The sequence below is a fragment of the Zeus faber genome (genome assembly GCF_960531495.2).
Source record: "Zeus faber genome assembly, chromosome: 8".
NCBI classification, from domain to species: domain Eukaryota; kingdom Metazoa; phylum Chordata; class Actinopteri; order Zeiformes; family Zeidae; genus Zeus; species Zeus faber.
Window position 1 is genome coordinate 12,233,109 of NC_137195.1, and position 18,754 is coordinate 12,251,862.

Consider the following 18,754-nt stretch of genomic DNA (forward strand, 5'->3'; position numbering starts at 1 on the left):
ATAAATGCAAAAGGAAACGTGTTTTGTTTTACTCTTTATTTTCTACTATAATTTAGCAAATGGTGACAGGTAAACCAGCACCCAACAATATACATGAGCTTTTAATAATGGAAAAGCAAGACAAATAATAAATCAAACCAGGCAGAAAAAAAACACCCATCAAGTTAAGACAAGGTTTAAAAAGACAGTCGTCAAAACAAGAACTGCAATTTGTTTTATCCAACATAGAATACAAAAAAACCCTATTGTCAAAACATTCCTGTAGCGTAAATAAATTGAGACCGGGCTCGACGAACGTCCATCTGCTGAAGCGACTTCTAGGCATTTGTGGTGGCAAACAAAATGAGCCGGCGGCGGTGGGTGTGATCAGTACATGTCTCGCAGCCCCACGTTTCCGCGATGAGCCGAGGAGGCCTGAGCCACGGTGACGCTGTAGCAGTAGAGCAGGTCCGTGAGCCACTGCTCCCTGGTCTCCCCGCGGGAATACCTCTGAACACAGAAGAGCACAACCCGTCAGCTCGCTGAAGCGCATCCCCTCGGTTCATAGGATCTTGGGAAACGTGATCATGGCATTTAAAAAATATATATATATGCTTTCTCGGTGGCGTGTTTACCGTCAGGTTCTGTATGATGTGCTGCAGCAGGGCGGCGTTGGCGAGGAGCTGGTTGCGGAGCGGCGCGTGCTGCAGCAGCATGGACAGGATCTGTCCGAGCTGCGGCATCTCCTCCTTGCACAGGTCCCCGACGCGCAGGAGCTGGAGGACCATGCGGAGCAGCCGCGGCACGGTGCTCATCGATGAGGCGCACGCACTCCATATCGCCTCCCTGTGCAGATTGGCCATCCGTGAGTGGAAAATTAAGTTTGAGTGTGTAGCCACAGACCGGTCAGTGTGCCCATGCTGACCCCTGTCCACCGCCGAAAGCGCCTACAATGGACATATGAGCGTCAGAACTGGACCATGGAGCAATTGAAGAAGGTGGCCTGGTCTGATGAATCACAATTTCTTCTACATCATGTGGATGGCCAGCGTCAAGGTCCGATCCGATCAAGCATCTGTGGGATGTGTTGGAACAACAAGCCTGATCCATGGAGACCCTACCTCACAACTTACAGGAATTAAAGGACCTGCTGCTTACGTCTTGGTGCCACCACAGGACAACTTCAGAGGTCTTGTGGACTCCATGCCTCCAGGGGTCAGAGTTGTTTTGGGGGCACGGGGGAGCTACACAATATTAGTGGTTACTAGTGGCGGTCTTAATGTTGTGGCTGATCTGCATATGTTTGTCAGGAAGATAGCTGACGTTGGCCAAAAAATAAAAATAAAAAAAAAAGAAGCTGTGAGTAAAACACTGGTAGATCCCACCTCTTGTGCGTGGTCTCGGCCGGCGCGTCCTGCTGCAGGGCCACGAGCAGAGCCAGGAGGCTGAGGCAGCACTGGGACAGGAAGCGCAGCACGGGTTCACTGGGCAAGACGGACAGGTCCAACAGCCTGGCCACGGCTCTCAGCATGCCTGCCGCCATGCTGTCAGGAACCACGCACAGCCTGGTCTGGAACACACACACACACACACACACACACACACACACACACACACACACACACACACACACACACACACACACACACACACACACACGAACTAGCTCAATTTCCACCTCTTCCAATCAAAGCAAGGCAGAGATGTAGCATACTTAGAAAATTGCCATACTGAAACAACACACACAAAACAACGTTTCTCTTGTTTTGTGTGAATATTTTGTGTTATTTATATATATTTATATATATGTATATATATATATATATACATATATATAAAATTTTATTTATATATACCCCCCCCCCCTACCAGATATTTGCAGATGCCATTCTGCAGGATGTCATAGCACTGAGACTGAGAGCCCAGTGTCTCGAGACAATGGCAGACCTCCTGTGGATAAAGGAGAGAAGTCCAATGAAAACAGAATCATTTTTGCAGGTTCGGGTCAAAGGAATCCTGTTCCACCAGCTCTGAAAACAATCATTTTAATTGACACAGATTTCCCCCGGTTCAGATGCAGAAGTCATATCGATTTGACTTCTTCATTGATATAATTTGGTCAAATCAGCCTAAAGGGAGGGAAATTCAAGGTGTCAAGAAAAGAGGTGTAAAGAAAGATGCTCAGTGCAGTAATTGAAGAGGACGTGTGAGCCTGACATCTGTTGTAATCCGTAGCATTCTTTCTAGTGACTAGTAAGTGATGTTTTTACACAGGATGTTTGCAGAGTTCCTGGTGCACTGGTCATATAAGATGAGCCAAACTACGATGCTTTTAGTCTTTGTAGCCTGGATACATTTCAGTAGGTTCCCTGTCCTTTAAAGTGAAATAACAATGACATCTAAGGAAAGAAATAAATTGTTCCAGATGATCTTGATGTGCGTCCTAGGCACGCTGGTAATCCAAGCAGGAGAGCGGCCATAAAAGTGTGATTTTAAAAGCCTTTATTTTCAGGGCTGTATCGATGGAAAAAACATGTTTCGTCCAAAAAAAAACCCAAAAAAAAACCAAAACATTGAGTCATTTCAGTTGAATATGAGTTTCAGTCGAGTGTCGGGGACTCTCATTGAGATCTCAGAGTGCAGAGTGTTCCATCGGTGGCAGAAAGTTTTTACAAACTACAAGAAGAATTTGGGTGTTGGTTTGTGGGCGAAGGGAAAGAAATCAAATCACAGTCGTGACATTACTGGGAATGAAATGAAGGAGAGGATGAATGAGTAGAATCCATCAGCATCCGTGAAAAAAAAAAAAAACCACATGAACAGGCTTCACAGTGTGCGGAGAAAGCACCGAATGTAGTGGAAAAACAGAATTACAGAGAACTCTCTCTCTCTCTCCCTCTCTCCCTCCCTCCCTCGCGCTGCCTTCGATACGTAAGGAATGTAAAGGCTTCGTTCCTCGCCAGCTAGTACACAAATCGGAGGCGTTTGAGGCGAGGACGGGAGGCCGTCACACCATCAGCTTTCAAAAAGGTGAAGGGGGGGGAAAAAAAAAAAAAAAAAAAAAAAAGCATCTCAACTTTTCCTCATTAATTTCAAATCAAATTTCTCATTAGCTTTTATCAAATTGAGACATGGAGTTGAGAGTTTGTGCGAGCCCCGGCGGACCCGAGCACCTGTTGGCATTCTCGCCGCCATTAAAACAATCCCGTCTCATTAGTAGAATCAGATCTGACACAGTCCGTCCCTCAATACTGTCCCCACGCACACACACACACACACACACACACACACACACACACACACACACACACACACACACACACACACACACACACACACACACACACACACACACACACACACACACACACACACACACACACACACACACACGATTGACTCAGACAGAGATGAGGGAGGCAGGATCTGAGACCTTAATTGAGGAGCTGAATTAGTGATTATAACCCACCACCCAACCACCTACCACCACCTCCTCCTCCTCCACACTCCCTCTCACACACACACACACACACGCGCGCACCCCCACCCACCCCAGGGCACAGTTACGCTAACGGTAATTTCTAAGCAGAAATGTCACACTCCCATCATGCTATGGGCTCTCATTAGCATTTCTGCATTTCCGCCATGCCCGATAACCACGCATCTCCAACCTGTGCCAAGCGATAAAGGTTCCCCCTCTCAGCCACAACGCCACGATAACGCGTCTCCCTCCTCTGAGTTCCGTAACAAGAGCTACCAGAGGGGACAGAAAGACCAAAGCTGTGTCCAGAATATCAACACTCAAAAGACTCTCCGTCACAGCGCCTCCTGGGTTTAGGAGGGGGCAGCGGAGGTTGAAGGTGAAGCCGAGGGCAGGGCGGGGCGGGGCGGGGCAGGTTGAGGTTTTGCGTTTCCCCCATTCATGTTTAGGGGGCGCAGGCGGCGACCTCAACGACTCACCTCGACGACGTCCCAGTGGTGTGTGAAGTGCTCCAGGGGGGTGGGGTACAGGCTGAGGGGGGAGAGCGGGGAGGGCGAGTCGTCGGCTTCCTGGAGGGCGGCCAGATCCTCCGAGGAGAAGCCCGTCAGCGTGGAGAAGAGGAAGCTGATGTAGTCCACGTCCTGCAGCGCGGCTTCCTGACTCCCGGCTGACCAGCCGCTCAGGGAAGACCTGGAACAAGGCTGCAATTTGGGCGACGGCTGGGTGCTGTTTATACTCTTTTTGATAAAGTTTTATTTTTATTTGTGATACAGCGTTAAAGGTCGCATATTGCTTTAAAAGAAAAACTTATCTAAACAAAATAAAAAATACAATGAAATTTTGGCTCCCTGACACTGCTAAATAAACTACTTGTGTATCAGAATTTGTTATCAAATGCCACCACGTGTTTTGACCCACGATAGTATTTACGCAATTTGTTCGATTCCATAAATGGTATTGAATTACAAAGGTGAGCTAAAAATCAGGGTAAAACAGAAAGGCAGCGGATGGTTTTATCTGAGCATCAAAAGTACTACTAAAGTATTACTTAGAGCCTGCATATACAGTGTGGTTCTCTTCAAAGCCCCCGAGGGGAGAAGAAAGCTGTAATAAGAGGAAATGTGTGCGACCGAAGAGTGTCTTGCTGAAGCCCTGAAGGCGCTCGCGGACACAACCATTATCTCAATGTTACAAGAAGAGACTGCATTCCACGCTCCGAAAGAGCTCTTTGTGTTTGGCGCACGCGCACACGCACACACAGACAGCGTTAAAGCTGGAAGGTTGTTTCCAGAATGTTACCAAACTACGATTTTTGTGTCAACATATTCTTTTATTTTTTTATATTGAATCTGTATCGATATCAAGAGGCACGTCGCAAACTGGATAAAGGAGCAGCGTGTCCACTTCAGAGACACCACACTGCCACCTAGTGGTGACAAGCTGCAGGGTCCTAAATTATGGGAGTGTGTCCCATTTCTACTGCTGATCTATTGCCATCATCGTCTGCTCTCCTTCGTTAAATTGTTTAATTCTATTACTGGTGGTATCTAACAACTGTCAGACGACTCATCTTTAACCAGAAGAGACTGAAGATTTGCCTCCAGGCACGCGCACGCACACGCACACACACACACACACACACACACACACACACACACACACACCTTAAGTGTATGATGCGGATCAGGGAGGCAGCGAGGCCGGCAGAGATCCGGCCGGCGGTGCAGCAGCGGCTCAGATTGGCCAGAAGAGACTGAGACATCTTGGGCAGGAAGTAGAGCAGCTGCACCAGCCGCTGTTGAGACTCGGTGGGTAAAAGCACCGCAACACCATCCTGTGGGTCTGTGAACGTAAACACGTCATATAGAGATGCAGCAGCGCGCAGCACCCCCTTATGGAGTTGGAAAGCTGACCTTCAGGTGTAATCAAGAATGAGTGCGGGACTCTCGGAAACCCAGGTTACATTCAAGGAGTGGGGAAGAAGAGAGAAAAAAAAAAAGCAGAAGGCATACGCACAGTAGTGAGTGAACAGATAATAGTCTGTGTGTGCTTGCTGTGCCGTTGCTCTCTGACGCACATGCTGATGTCAGAAGCCCAACGGACAAAAGGAGTCTTGTGATGGTAAATTGCTGGCTCTGCGACAGTTTCTATCAGAACGTTAATCCGCCCCCAGCCAATACTTCTGCTTCTCCTCTGCCACACCAGCCCAGCGACCACCGCCAAACCCCTGGCCGCCGACGGGTTTACAACACCCTCTCATAAAACTGACACAGATAACACATTTATGTAAGCCAAGGTATTTGGCGTCTAATCATCGATGTGTGCAGCCACAGAGACACATAACACAACCCAGACCACTCTTGATTATCATCTTCCTTTGGTTGAAATTGCATTTTACAAAGTTGTCCTGTTAGTGAGACATCGGTAGTGCACTGCCTCCTAGTGGCAGCACTGTGCACCTTGCACCTTTGACATGTCAAATTAACTGTTGCTTGATTTTATTATACACTGTAATATTTGTGAATGATCTGATTGTGTATGATTCACATGTTCTATTTTAAAGTGCCTTGAATGTTAACCTCAAACTGAATGACTCCAAGTCTCAGCATGAAGCTGAAGTGGCTGTGACAAAGTGTACAATAACAAACAATGACAAGAATTTGGACAGCTTTTCAAAGAAAAGAAAATGAACGCATGTGTTACCGTAAAGCCTACAGGCGTGGCTCTGCAGACTGCTCAGCAGGTCCTTGTTGCCTCTGGACGCAGCGGCCTGGATGGAGACGATGAGCCTGGTGGACAGAGTGGGGTTGCGGTGGCCCAGCTGGCACAGTTGGACGGGGAGAGCCGCCAACCATCGGGACAGAATCTTACTCCTGCAGAGGGAAGTGACAGTTCAGTGAAGTTATGACACAATGAGACAAACCAGGGGCTTTAAAGAAAGGGTATGTTTTCAAACTGTCCGTTAAATGTTTCGGAGGATTTCATTGCTCTAAAAGGGCTGACAGTTCAGTATAACCTCTTGAAAAAATAACGCATCACAGTCTCTTCACAGTTACATGATTGATGGTGAGTTACAGGAGTTGATGAATTATGAAAACTTTGTCATCATACAGAGTGGAAAGGGGGCGCATCTTTTTTTGGGATGTAGATAAATATAGACTGAATATTTTCTCTCACTAGAGTCTCTAAGAAACTGATACATGGCATCAATGTTTTGAATCCGAATGAAGCACAAATAGTGGGTTTTTACGAATATTTATTTAGAACAAATAAAAAAATGTAAATGTTGCTTTCGGGAAGAAAAAAAACCCCCAAAACATTAGGGAAAAATGGGGAGTCCGATCCGAAATGTGGCAAGCAGACTAGACAAGAAACTAACCCATTATGTATCATTCAGTATCAACATGTATGTACAGTTCTCTAACGTGGGAACAGACTCCATACAGAACTTCTCCGTGAAGGAGGCCAATGTGTGAATGACTACCTACTGCCTTCGCCAGATATATTTTTATCCAGCAATGTTATTGATTCCATGTGGGATATGGGCTCAACTTTATTGATAAGATGTTAGTCAGTTGCCAAAGGACGTCATTGTATTTAATAGATGACTATTATTGCATGCTGGAGGAAGTTTTAACATAGTGACTGTGACAGTACACCCAATACCCTGAACCAATTCATTATTGATACAGTCACATCAGTTAGGTAATAGAATTATGTCAGTTTGAATAATCACGTCTATGTATAGATCTTAATCTGCACAAGTGACAAATTATGCAAAAACAAAAAGTTGTCAATTTGTCTCTATTGTATTTCTCTGGGATTTGGTATTTTGGATTTACCTGTCTCAACATTACATCTATTGGATACCCACCTAATAGGAGTAATCTGATTGATTGCCTGTGGATAGGGCTTAAAATATATTTGCTTGTTGAAGGTATTTGGACTGAAACTTGCTTTGTTTGGCAGAGAAAAGTTTTAATTGCAAGTAGAGGGCAATGACAAAAAAAAGGGCCAAACAAATATATTTTTCCCAAAGAGGAGAACATAAGATATCATTGAAGAGAAGGAAGTCTAATTTCAGAATGAACTCCCATTTTTTTCCAAGCAGACTAGCAGTCACGGACACACCCCCTCCATTAGAATGCTATACTGTTCTGATGGTTGCATCATTTATAAGCTAACCAGATTTCACACACACACACACACACACACACACACACACACACACACACACACACACACACACACACACACACACACACACACACACACACACACGAAGTTACCTGGCAATGTGTGTGTGTCCTTGCTCCTGTAGGTAGAGTTTGCTGAAAAAGGACAAAAGTAGAGACCTCGTCTGGAGAGTCAGGTTCGTCTGCTGGTAGTGAACGTAAACTGCCCCCAAGAGGTCCTCAGTCACTGCTACAAAAAAACAAGCACAGAACCTGACAATTGAAGTGGATGAATACTCCAGAAAGGCCAAATAAACACATCATACATTCATTTCCATTAAATATCAGATACAATGGAAACAGTTTTATTAGCTATAACATTTGAACAACAAAAATATCATGTCATAGAACTACCCATAGACATGCTTGTACCTAAATATACAAACACACAATCAGCTCACTCTTAATCTTCTCTCTGAGGACCATCTTCCACACAGTGTCCAGCAGCATGTGGAGCTGTTTGTAGCTGAGCTTGACTCCGCTGGCCAGAGTGTCTCTGACAAAGGAGCGTAAAGGCAGCAGCCAGTCAGCATCAGTGTCCCGGCCAGGGTTCTGTCTCTGGCTGAGGGACACCATCACCTGACACAAGGTGATGTTCAAGGCCAGGGGTTCCACCACCTGCGCTGGGACAGCCGGCACCTGCTTCATTCTGAAGGTGGACAAAGAAAGTTACGAAAATGTGCGCGTGGCTTGGATGCTTGAAAGCGGATTTCAAAAAATGTGACGCAACAATAAAAACGCAGAATATTATAAATCCATTGGGAATCCTAAACCCTGCATACCGGCCAATGACACATACCGATCAGATCAATTTATAGGAAAAAGGTCTTAATGGGTCAGGATCATTGCCTCACCTCTTGAAGTCGGGCTTCTTCTTCTGTTTGGGCGTGTCTAGAGCACCATAGGGAAAGTTCTTCATGAAGTGCTGTTTAAAATCCCCCAGGTACTCACACCGGAACCAGGCATCCTACAAAGAGACTATGCTGTTTCATATGTTCTACAAGGTGCCCTTTTCTGTAACATAGCCACTGTGTGTGTGTGTGTGGTGTGTGTGTGTGTGTGTGTGTGTGTGTGTGTGTGTGTGTTCCTCTCACCAGAGTATCCTGGTGCTCCCTGTGTGGTGCCAGCTTTCTCAGGAGCTGTAGAATGGACAGGACCTGGAACATGATTGAAATGGTGTCGGGGGTAAGCAGGTGAGCCCCCTCGCTGCTGCTCCAGGTGCAGTCGTTGGCGGTGGCCTCCACCCAAACCTCCAGCAGCAGCGGAACCAGAGTAGTGGAAAAGCTCTGAACAGCCTCAGCAGAGCCTAGACCTTCCCCTACGCTGTCTGATTCTAGCTCTGGCCTGCACAAAAGAAAAAGACAGGGGGGAAAAAATAAAAAAGATGGGAACTGAAGTACGCATGACAACTACAGCTGGACGATATTGACAAATTTACCATGTTTTTGATGAATACCTCAAAATCTAAAATTTGACAACACGTTTTACTGTACCGTAATGCAGCCTTCAAGACACTTAAGTATTTAAGTACATCACAATATTACAACAACCAAAACCCCAGACAATGTCTAGTCTCATATCACACTGTCGGTATTATATCAATAGCCTTAGTGACAACATTGGATTTTCAATGACACTTTAGCAGGTAATCTTTCCAGAGATGAGGGCATACCGGAGTCTGTATGTAGAGTGTGGAGTAGGATTGGCGCCCGAATGTTCATACACCTTGACTTGAGTTTTGCTGTAAGTAAGCTCTTCCCAGTTGAGATCCAGAGGGGTAAGTCCCCCTTCTCCAATGGAACCAAACACCCCTTCGGTTGGGATAGATTTATCTCCCTCCTCTATGGATCTCTCGTCAACTACTGCCTGGAGAAAACGCCCCAGTCTGGAACACAGATTCACAAACAGAGTGAGTGGATTTGTTAAAGAATCCACCAGCGTATGTTTGTTTGTGTGTGCATGTGATGTATGTGTTTATCTCTCCACGTTGCCCCTGTACCTAAGGAGCACACTGAGTCGCCATTGCTGGCCAGTCACAGTTTTGTTAAGATTGACTGACAGGGCCCAGCTCCTCGACTTGGTGTCCTGGGTCTTCTTGGCTCCTCCACTGCTGCGTCTGTGGGAGATCAGCTCGAGGAAGTTGGTGAGGAGGACAGTAGGTTGTGATGCTAGAAGGGCAGGGTAGTGTTCTAGCAATACATCTAGGACCTTCATGGCATCCTCCTGGATGCCTGTCTCAATGTGTGTCATGGCACAGGACAGATGGGCACTGAGGAGGGAAAAAAATGGAACGGCTCGATCTGATGGCACACACTGGGCAATGAACCTGTGGGTGAGACAGAGAGGGAGGAGAGGGAGAGAGAGAGAGTGTAAAAGCAGTCAAATTTGAATAATCAGTATGTGATAAATGATATGAAAGTGGTACACAAAACATGGGTAAACACTGACCTCTCATCTTTGATAAAGGAGTTAAGACAATTATAAATGTAAGCAAAAATGCATTTACTTTTTTTAAAAGAAGTAATGTAAATAAGCAACTTATACCATTTCCTGTGAACACAATATATATATATTTTTCTACAAACAGTTTAAGTAGGTGGGTAAACACTGCAAATAAAGGGAGTAAATTGTGTTTCATTGAGCTCACCCACCACTTAATGCAGAGGACAATACACCCATATTGATATTTATTTTAACCTGAGCAAACGTGTGGCGGCTATTCGAACATTGGCATCCTTGTCTGTGAAAACAGCTGCCACTTCAGATAGGAGACGTGAGAGATGCTGCTCCAGCAGTTGGGGATTCTGTGACAGAAGCTCTCTCAAGCCCAACAAGGCACTCTGCTTCACATTGCCACTGTAATGGTGGAGCTGGGACAGGAGGTCCTAATAGAGGCAGAAGAGAGAGCAAACAATTGGTGACTATTGTGTGAAATCACATCAGCCAGGTTTTTTTTTTTTAATATTGTGTGAATAAGACCCAGGTTAAGAAGAAAACAACAGAGTGAAGAAAGAAAACGGATATCTTACATTGATGCCGAGCTGTCTGTGTGTGGTGGGGCCGCTCGTGTCCCTTTTTAGCTGTTCCGACAGATGGATTCCCTTGGAGCGAAAGTTGGTGTCGGTGGCATTGTCCGCTTTGGGCTTCTTCTTTCCCACTTTCAGCTTAATTTTTTGGAAGTCATCCTGTCTCTTCTTTCTCTTGGATTTCATTTTTGTAGTTTTCTATACAGGTATCCGTCTTTGGTGGAGAGTGGGGGCAAAATGAAAGCAAGGACTCCAAATTCAAATGAGAATCAAGAGATTTTCTGGACAAATTGTCTCTTATATAATCAAGTATTGCAGGTAAGCAGTTTATATTTGGTACAAAGCAAAGGAAGGTATTAGCTGGAAATAGGTTAGGTTATGAACTAGATTCTGTGAACTGTTGTTATTTTAGGTCAGATAGCAAGGAAAGTGATCAGGTACTGTGACGGATCTGGCCATAATTTTTCCCCTACAGGAGCAGCCATGCAAGCACACGGATCCGGGTTAAGCATAGAATGAGTTGGGTTCACCCAGAACCGCGAGAATTGAAGAGGTTTTAAGTGTGTTGTTTCTGAGGACCCGCACACACCCTAAAACACGGTGCTTTCAGGGAAGAAGACGCAACGTTTTATATCAGACACGAGCTTATTAGTAGTATTATTATTATTATTTACCTATTGTAACCAGAGCCTCGGCATTTCACAGACGCTCACAGCGCCTCCGAACAACAACACATCTTAATGGCAGCTCTCAGACACCCAGCGTGTTAATGTCTCGGGTCCTCGAACGCGATGTGCGCTTGTTTAGCGACAAGGGGACGCCCGGATATGCACTCGGTGAAGGGCGAATTGCACCGCCCGCCTCTGTTTTAAACCACAACCTTCAGTTCAATGAAAGGTGTAGTTACGTTTCAACGGGTTGCACCTCACGCAATGTTGTTGTTGTTTTTTTTCCTCTCACATGAACGATACAGACAAATGCCGCCAAACAAAACGAGCCCACCGCTAAGTCGTCCCCGCATTGGCCTTGGGAATATGAGCGCTTTTGATGTCTACTCCCGTGAGGTATTTTTTTTTTCTGCGCTTAAAACAAATACATTTCACGTTTGAATATAATTCAGTGCATGTCATCCATCATCATCGCTGTCCTCTGTTTTTTGGGGTTGTTTTTTTTTTACGTGAAACGACGGAAAATATAATTATTAAAAACAGGCAAAGTAATGGCAGCTCAGAGGGGCCTAAAACGAGCCCATCCCAAGTCGTCCTCGCGTTGGCCTTAGGAATAATAACAACACTTTGTGTTTTTCACGGGGTACTTTTATCCGCTTGAAACGAACCAACCGCACGTGTCAACGTAGTTCGGTTTAGGTTCTCTATCGCCATCCTATAATGATGTCTTGAATACGAAAGGAATGAAAATATAGTCATTAAAAACCGGCAACGTGAAGGCACCCTTAAGGGGCCTAAGGCTCGGGTTGTTTCGTTTTTTTTTTTATCAACACAGTTAGCACGCCGAAGTCACATCTACCATTAACCTCCCGTTGCGGTAGAGTCTTTAACGTCTCCAGCTCGAACATCTCGGTAAGAAAACAACGCTCTGTAAATCCCCCCCAACAATTCGGAAACGATCCAGTAACCGAAGCCGTTTCCACGTTAGATAATCATCGGGTGATATTGTTTTAAATAGCTAACGTTAGCTTAGTCCCGAACGGGAAATCGGTAATGGCGCTATTTTAGCTTTAGCTCAAAGCAGGTCAGTGTGTCTGTCCATTGTGTTGGGTCAGATAAAGGCCCGAGACGAAAACAATTGATTTGGACAACGCGAAAAAAAAAACATCGTATCTACTCTGGGAAGTTCTTAATTATCTGCTTTGATACGTGTATGTCGGGATGGAGTAGGTTAGTTGACGACCAATCGTCATAAAATAATCTGGATTAACAGTTGAGTCGCTTTTTCTATTATATCTATTGCTACCATTACGGTCTAAGTCTATATTACATTTGCTCTCTGTTGACATTGAACGTAAACGTCTTGGATATAGAATTAATTCGCCCCCAAATCACTGACGCAAATGCACATTTCATATATTGCAACATTTCTTAAAATCGCCCAGGACTTTGGATGGAAACGTGATTCTAGAGTCTTGTGGATTTTACAAAAAGGACCCCGATCTGCGTAAATAATTGCGATCGGGCGAATGTGCGGTCGCCGTAACAGCTCTAGTCCTCATGGGGCGCCCATGGGAGGGGGAGTGTGCATGTGTTTCTGACCGCGGTTTTCTGTGCCCACCTTGCAGAATGGAAGGAGCACCGATGCAGCTAGCTGCACAACAGCCTCCTAAGGCAAAGATGCAAAGCGAAGCACAGTCGTCTCACAAAGCGTTTAGGAATGGGAAGGTAAGTGGTCATTTGTTTTCACCGCTGAGAAATGTCGGCCCTTGACCTAATACACAATAAATCAAGTTGAATTAAAACATCGCACCAGGCAAGACATACAGATGCCTGTTTTTTTTAGTTGTTTTTTTTTTCTTTCCTTGTGTCATTGTCACATCTCCTGCTCGACCGGACCTATAGACTCTCCAGTGCTATTTATAGAACTGGATGCCTATCACCCACCCTCCCACAAGTAAAAAAGCGTTTGGTAAAGTGCTCCACTTCAATGCACTGTTCTCATTTAACCAAACAAGGTTAACTAATTTGATTAACCAGCTTTCAAATAACTATTTCTATATGTTCACTAGGCTACTGTCATTATCCACCCATTTATAGCCTTGAGAATGATGCAGTGTGTCAAATATTCTGTTTTCTCTCAAGAGTTTACAGCATTGAAGAAAAGGAAGGCTTGCACATAAGGGCAAATTACTGGTCCTCAAACTTTGCCTGAGCCACTGGCTCGTGCCTTCTTAGTTGAGCAATGTGCTCATGACCATATCCTGACTCCTCAGATGGACTACATGGCACAAATATTGTCTGTATCTGATTTTCTCCCCAAATAAATGACAACCACCAAAACGAAACAACTGTCAAGGCAGATGGCAAATCAGGGAGCGCTGCTCCCCTGTACTCCCTCTGAACTACACCTCTGTCAGTGGAGACAAGTGGCAAGAGCTTTGGCTTCTGTGACTGTTTGTCTGGCTGCTCTGCACTTCAAGCCTGACTCATTTCAGAATTGTATAAAAATGAACACCACTCCACGGAGTTACCTTATAACCTTTACCTATAGTTGCGAGGAACCCTCTGCATATGAATTTGTGGTGTAGTTGCAGATCTTATGTTTGTATCTCAGTTTAAAAACAATCATTCTGGTGTTGTACAATCTCACTGAATGAGAATTTAGTGCAGTTTCCAGAATGATATATTTAAATAGCGTTCAGCTGCCCCTACCTCATGCAGGGAACATGGAGGAGGTGTTCTATTTCCTCCATGGTTGTCAACGTGTGGAGGGCATGGATGTGGAGGGGAGTCCTCTGCCAAGCCTTGTCCTTTCACTAATGCTTTATGTCTCTCTCCTCCACTTGGGCTTATTCCCTCTACTGACAGAGAAAGCAGCTCCAGCATTCTGCTGACATAGGTAAGTTCAGGTATGGTGCCACTGCCAAGAGTTGGGGCCTGAGACCCTGATCTCTCCTGCTTCATTTGAGTGCTGGTAGGGGTGGTGGTATTCTCACCACTCCCTGAGAATCACTCTTAGAATCGGGGGTTTTATGTGTTGTGTTGCCACGTGTGGCTGTAGACTTTATGGAACATTGATTTCCAATACTGAAACATAATGGCAATACATTTGCCTATTTCTTGCTTATATTAGCTAAACCCATTCTATGATGTATACTTTTTTTTTTTTTTTTTTTACACAGTTCTATTGCTGAACAACTTTAGAAATACCAACCCATTCTTGCAGAACTTTACAGTAAAGACCCATGTCTGTTGCTGGTCTGTGTCTGCTGACAATTTTTTTTTTTTTTTTTTTTTTTTTGTAAGGCTGTTATTGCAGCCAACCATTTATCTATGATGATGGTTGGTGAATTCCTTTTTCCTGTTTGCCTTAAAGTCCAGTGCAGATTTTGTGCTTGGATAGGGGCCATGTGGGCTACTCCCCCCACCCCCCCCCACCACCACCACCACACCCCTGCAGCACTTTCCTCAATCTGAGGCTGGTGTTATACCTCCTTCTCTTGAAAGTTTATTCCATGGCCAACAATAATTCTAAATTTAAGTGTGGCCTTCTTTCTGCTAAAATTAAATGTGTGCACAAGTGTTGCTGTGAACGGGCAAAGTACAGCATTATTGAAGCTGGCGTTGTGCGTTCCAGCTTTGGCCTATGTGGCTGCTGCGGCTGAGCCAGAAAATCACTTTTAAGAAGTTCGGGTTTCTAATCATTGTTCAGTTAATAAATTCACAACAGTGGATTTTCTTTTATATAAAGGCAAGCAATACAATTATTATTGCCAAAGCTCTTTTTGCTTTTTAGATTTAGGGGGTTACACAGTTGGGTAATTAGACAAGAACCTTTTAGCCCCACTTATCTCTGTTATGGATCGTTCTCATGGGTTATATTGTTTATACTTTGCACTTACCTTGGGTCATTCTGCCAGTCTTCACTAAAGGCGCAGCGATCAAGACTATTGCCTCTCTCTCCAAAAATCTGAGTGAAGTAACTGAACCGGTCATTGGTAAGTTGAAATGAGCGCTCCTATCATACCCCCAACCTCAGTGAACCATTCACTAACTAATTGTGACTTACTGTTATTGCGTATCCACAGGTCTTCAGTATATTTGGGAGTACCGCAGTCCCAGTAAATCCGTCCCGCCACACTATCAGTGTAAACTCTGCAATGTGTCCCGCCTACAGCATGACATGCTGGCCCACATCAAAGGGTGGAAACACGGCTTCAGATACATAGTGAGTATTGCTAGCTTGTATAATACCAATGCTTTATCAAGCATTGGTATTATACAAGCTTCTTTCCCATGAGTTCTATAATTTCCTTGTATACCAGTAGGTGTGAGGAAAAGTAAAACGTTCACATTTTCACAGTAAATATATCTATCTTAAATATTAACAAACTTAAGAAATAACTTTTTCTTTTACTAAGCATCTCACATTGGAAATTATTATTTTAAACCCCTAATGTTAGGGCCTCACCTTTGCAGTTAATTGGGCCAGAACTCTTTAGGCTTTAAAGAGAATATGGCTTTGAAAAGGAGTAACAAAATATAAAGCAGCAATATGAACAATCCGTAACCCAAACGTATTGGAAAGGCAGTTAACGTATTTGATGCCATTTATATTGTTTTTGTGGTATCTCTTTGTATTGAAAATGGAATAGTCTGGCTGGTATTGGTACCGAAATAAAATATTTTTGAGATAACTGCAGTTACACCTTAACAATAGGCTGCAATGTGTTCGCAGAAGCGTGTTTCCCCCGCTAAGGTCACCTGTGAGGAGGAAGAGGCTGTCAAAGATCCTGCTCTGAGAAAGGCTATTAAAGAGGTTGCAGCAGAGATAGAGAAGACTGAAGGAAGGGGTCAACTCAAGGCAAGTACATACAGTCCTTATATCTGGTGCAACATTTATATGTATCTTGGAAAATTGCCTTATTGAATAATCTTGTTCTTCCTTATAGGTTATCCTAAAAGAGCCTTTTGATGTTCCTGCTTTTAAAGGACTCCGTAAGTTATACTTTCTGTCTTCAGAGTAAATCATTTTTCATACTTAATACATTGTTATAATGCCGCTTTGGTTTGTGTCATTCTCATACAGGGACTGCTATTCCCAAACCTGTGCCCCTAGCAGGGATAGGAATGGGCCCAAGAGGGCCTAATATGGGTAAGTCCCTTTTCGTTGAAGAGCACACTTTGGTTCACATTCTATCACCCTCTGTGACATGACATGACATCACATCACATCTTGTCAGGTGGCAGGTTCTCGGACCCTGGATTTCCTGGGGAGTATCCTCCTCATGGGCGTAATTTCCATGACACGTCAATGGGCGATTTGGGGGACATGGACATTGGAGGCTTCTCAGCCAGACAAGATTTCCCAGGGTCTGACATGAACCAGAGATGGGAAGGTGGAGATGGCTTTGATTTGGGCGGTGTCAGAGATGGCTTTGGGATTGGTGGATTATTGGGAGACAGCCCCGGCAGAGGTTTCCCCGGTGATGGCAGGGGCAATCTGATGGGGAGTAGTAGCCTCGCAGACATGGATCGAGCCAGCGGTAGGCCAGGCCTGATGGGAGCGCATCCAGAGGGCAGCAACCTCCCTGCAACGCTGCTGAGTCACCTGGTAGGTGAACTAGAAAGCAAAGTGTGTATGGACGTTATTACGTTTTTATCTTGCGGGCCGATTCTGTGTGATTTACCATTCTATACAATGTCTGCTCAGGATACTTTCCGGATAGAAAATGAAGATGATGCCCAAATTGTGCTGAAAGTGACACAGAAGTTAACTGACGTGTTGATGGAGTACCGACTGAGGAGTGTATCTGGGGTATGACTTCTTTTTTTTTTTCTTTTTTGCTTTTGTTAATTGACATATTAATGTAGAGATTCCAACTGTGTTTGGTGTCTCTGCAAACATGTAACATGCTCTTTCAAATGTTTCTTACGATTGATTGTTTACAATAAGGTGTATTTCCCATTCCAAACACCTGAAGACGAGCGGGCCAAAGTGGTTATCCCTTCATTCCTTTTGTTTTCACTGTGGAAATGCATTTTGCCAGGGAATTGGTCTCAATCCCAGTTTTGGTGTGCCCTCCAGGGTTCCAGTCTGGGCTCCAGTGTGGCCAATCTATCAGGTGGTTCCATGGGATACTCCTCTTCTGCTTCTAGACTCTCAAATGCCGGAGACCGCTACTCTGGTGACTTTTCAGGTATAAACAGCTTTTGGGCGGTGGAACTCCTGGCTCATACGTCATATCTTATGTTATATTGTTCCTCGTGCTAATCTCTCCTTTCTGCAGGTCCACTTCGTTTCTCTGACGGGCCGTCAAGGTTCTACAACTGACCCAATCCAGTGAAGCTCATGGAACTCAACAATTCTCACAATTACTCCTGAGATTATGTCCCAATGATGGAAAACTAGTTATGCCTGTTTAGAGGAAGGATGGACGACTTTTCATTTTAGTTATCGTTCTCAGACCTTGCATTGGAACACTCAACATGTTGTATATAGTAACTACATCGGACCAAATGTCGATTTATATTTTGTTTTAATTTCATACTTCAGAAGATCTAGAAGTGCAAAAACTAAAATTTCTTGTAGCTTGTTAGGAAGTGCATGATGAATGCAGTGATAACCTTTTATTTCATTTAAAATAAAAAATATAAAATCACTTTTTCTTTTGACGTTGATGCTTTTGTTTTATTTTATTTTTTGCCCAAATTATATTGAAACGAAAGTAAATGAGAACGATGCTTTGTTTTTCTAAATCTACTGACTGTGCTTACACTAAGTACATTTACCATAAATACGACCTTCATCATTGAAACAATGTCATCCATTATAAACTTTGGATGTCTGTAATTCAAATGTAAACTCAATACACATTTGGTTGGATCTCACTTCATGAGCTCTCCTCATGAAACTCTCGTAATTTAGGAAATAATGGTTGCATACACAATACAGTTGGAGCCACTCCTACAAGAAACAAAAATACTCTAATGCATAGTGGGTAAAATGCGCTCTAAAGTGGACATTGTCACCCCTTTGGTCGGAAACCTCACTCCACATGGTGAAGTACGCTACTAATGGGTAGGATGGAGCCCAAAGTATGAGCTGCATGGGATGTTCATACTGTCCAGTGCCTTTACTGTCCCCAGGAAATACCTCTTCATATTTATTATAAACTTAAATCCAGGAGGCTTCAATTATGGTTTTTGGTCTTCTTTATCATATATACACAAAACCATGAATCTTAAAGATGTTTTCATTCTAACCACTTTGTTTTTGTTACACCTTCATTTTCACCATGTCCCCAAGTGCAAATTATAAAATAAAATAATAAAATATTCAAAATATTGCCTCATTATTTT

At 44.1% G+C, this 18,754-nt stretch overlaps 2 protein-coding genes across 2 annotated transcripts; one reads left to right on the forward strand and one right to left on the reverse strand.

The window, feature by feature from the left end:
- Window positions 1–10: 10 nt before the first annotated feature.
- On the reverse strand, window positions 11–11,463 carry tex10 (testis expressed 10). The gene is made up of 16 exons (XM_080006074.1): window positions 11,396–11,463; window positions 10,725–10,935; window positions 10,393–10,580; window positions 9,695–10,021; window positions 9,368–9,580; window positions 8,790–9,039; window positions 8,550–8,662; window positions 8,097–8,344; window positions 7,750–7,885; window positions 6,164–6,333; window positions 5,125–5,302; window positions 3,940–4,150; window positions 1,849–1,929; window positions 1,365–1,549; window positions 615–825; window positions 11–489 (listed from the first exon to the last, which is right to left on the reverse strand). Exons 2-16 carry the CDS (start codon window positions 10,905–10,907, stop codon window positions 367–369), a joined length of 2,817 nt encoding a protein of 938 aa, XP_079862200.1. The 5' UTR covers window positions 10,908–10,935; window positions 11,396–11,463; the 3' UTR covers window positions 11–366.
- Window positions 11,464–12,218: 755 nt separating this feature from the next.
- Window positions 12,219–18,671, forward strand: LOC307234222 (uncharacterized protein). The gene is made up of 12 exons (XM_080005834.1): window positions 12,219–12,301; window positions 13,018–13,117; window positions 14,261–14,291; window positions 15,313–15,390; window positions 15,481–15,620; window positions 16,131–16,256; window positions 16,345–16,390; window positions 16,482–16,547; window positions 16,636–17,006; window positions 17,106–17,210; window positions 17,481–17,592; window positions 17,683–18,671. Exons 2-12 carry the CDS (start codon window positions 13,019–13,021, stop codon window positions 17,724–17,726), a joined length of 1,218 nt encoding a protein of 405 aa, XP_079861960.1. The 5' UTR covers window positions 12,219–12,301; window position 13,018; the 3' UTR covers window positions 17,727–18,671.
- Window positions 18,672–18,754: the final 83 nt, after the last annotated feature.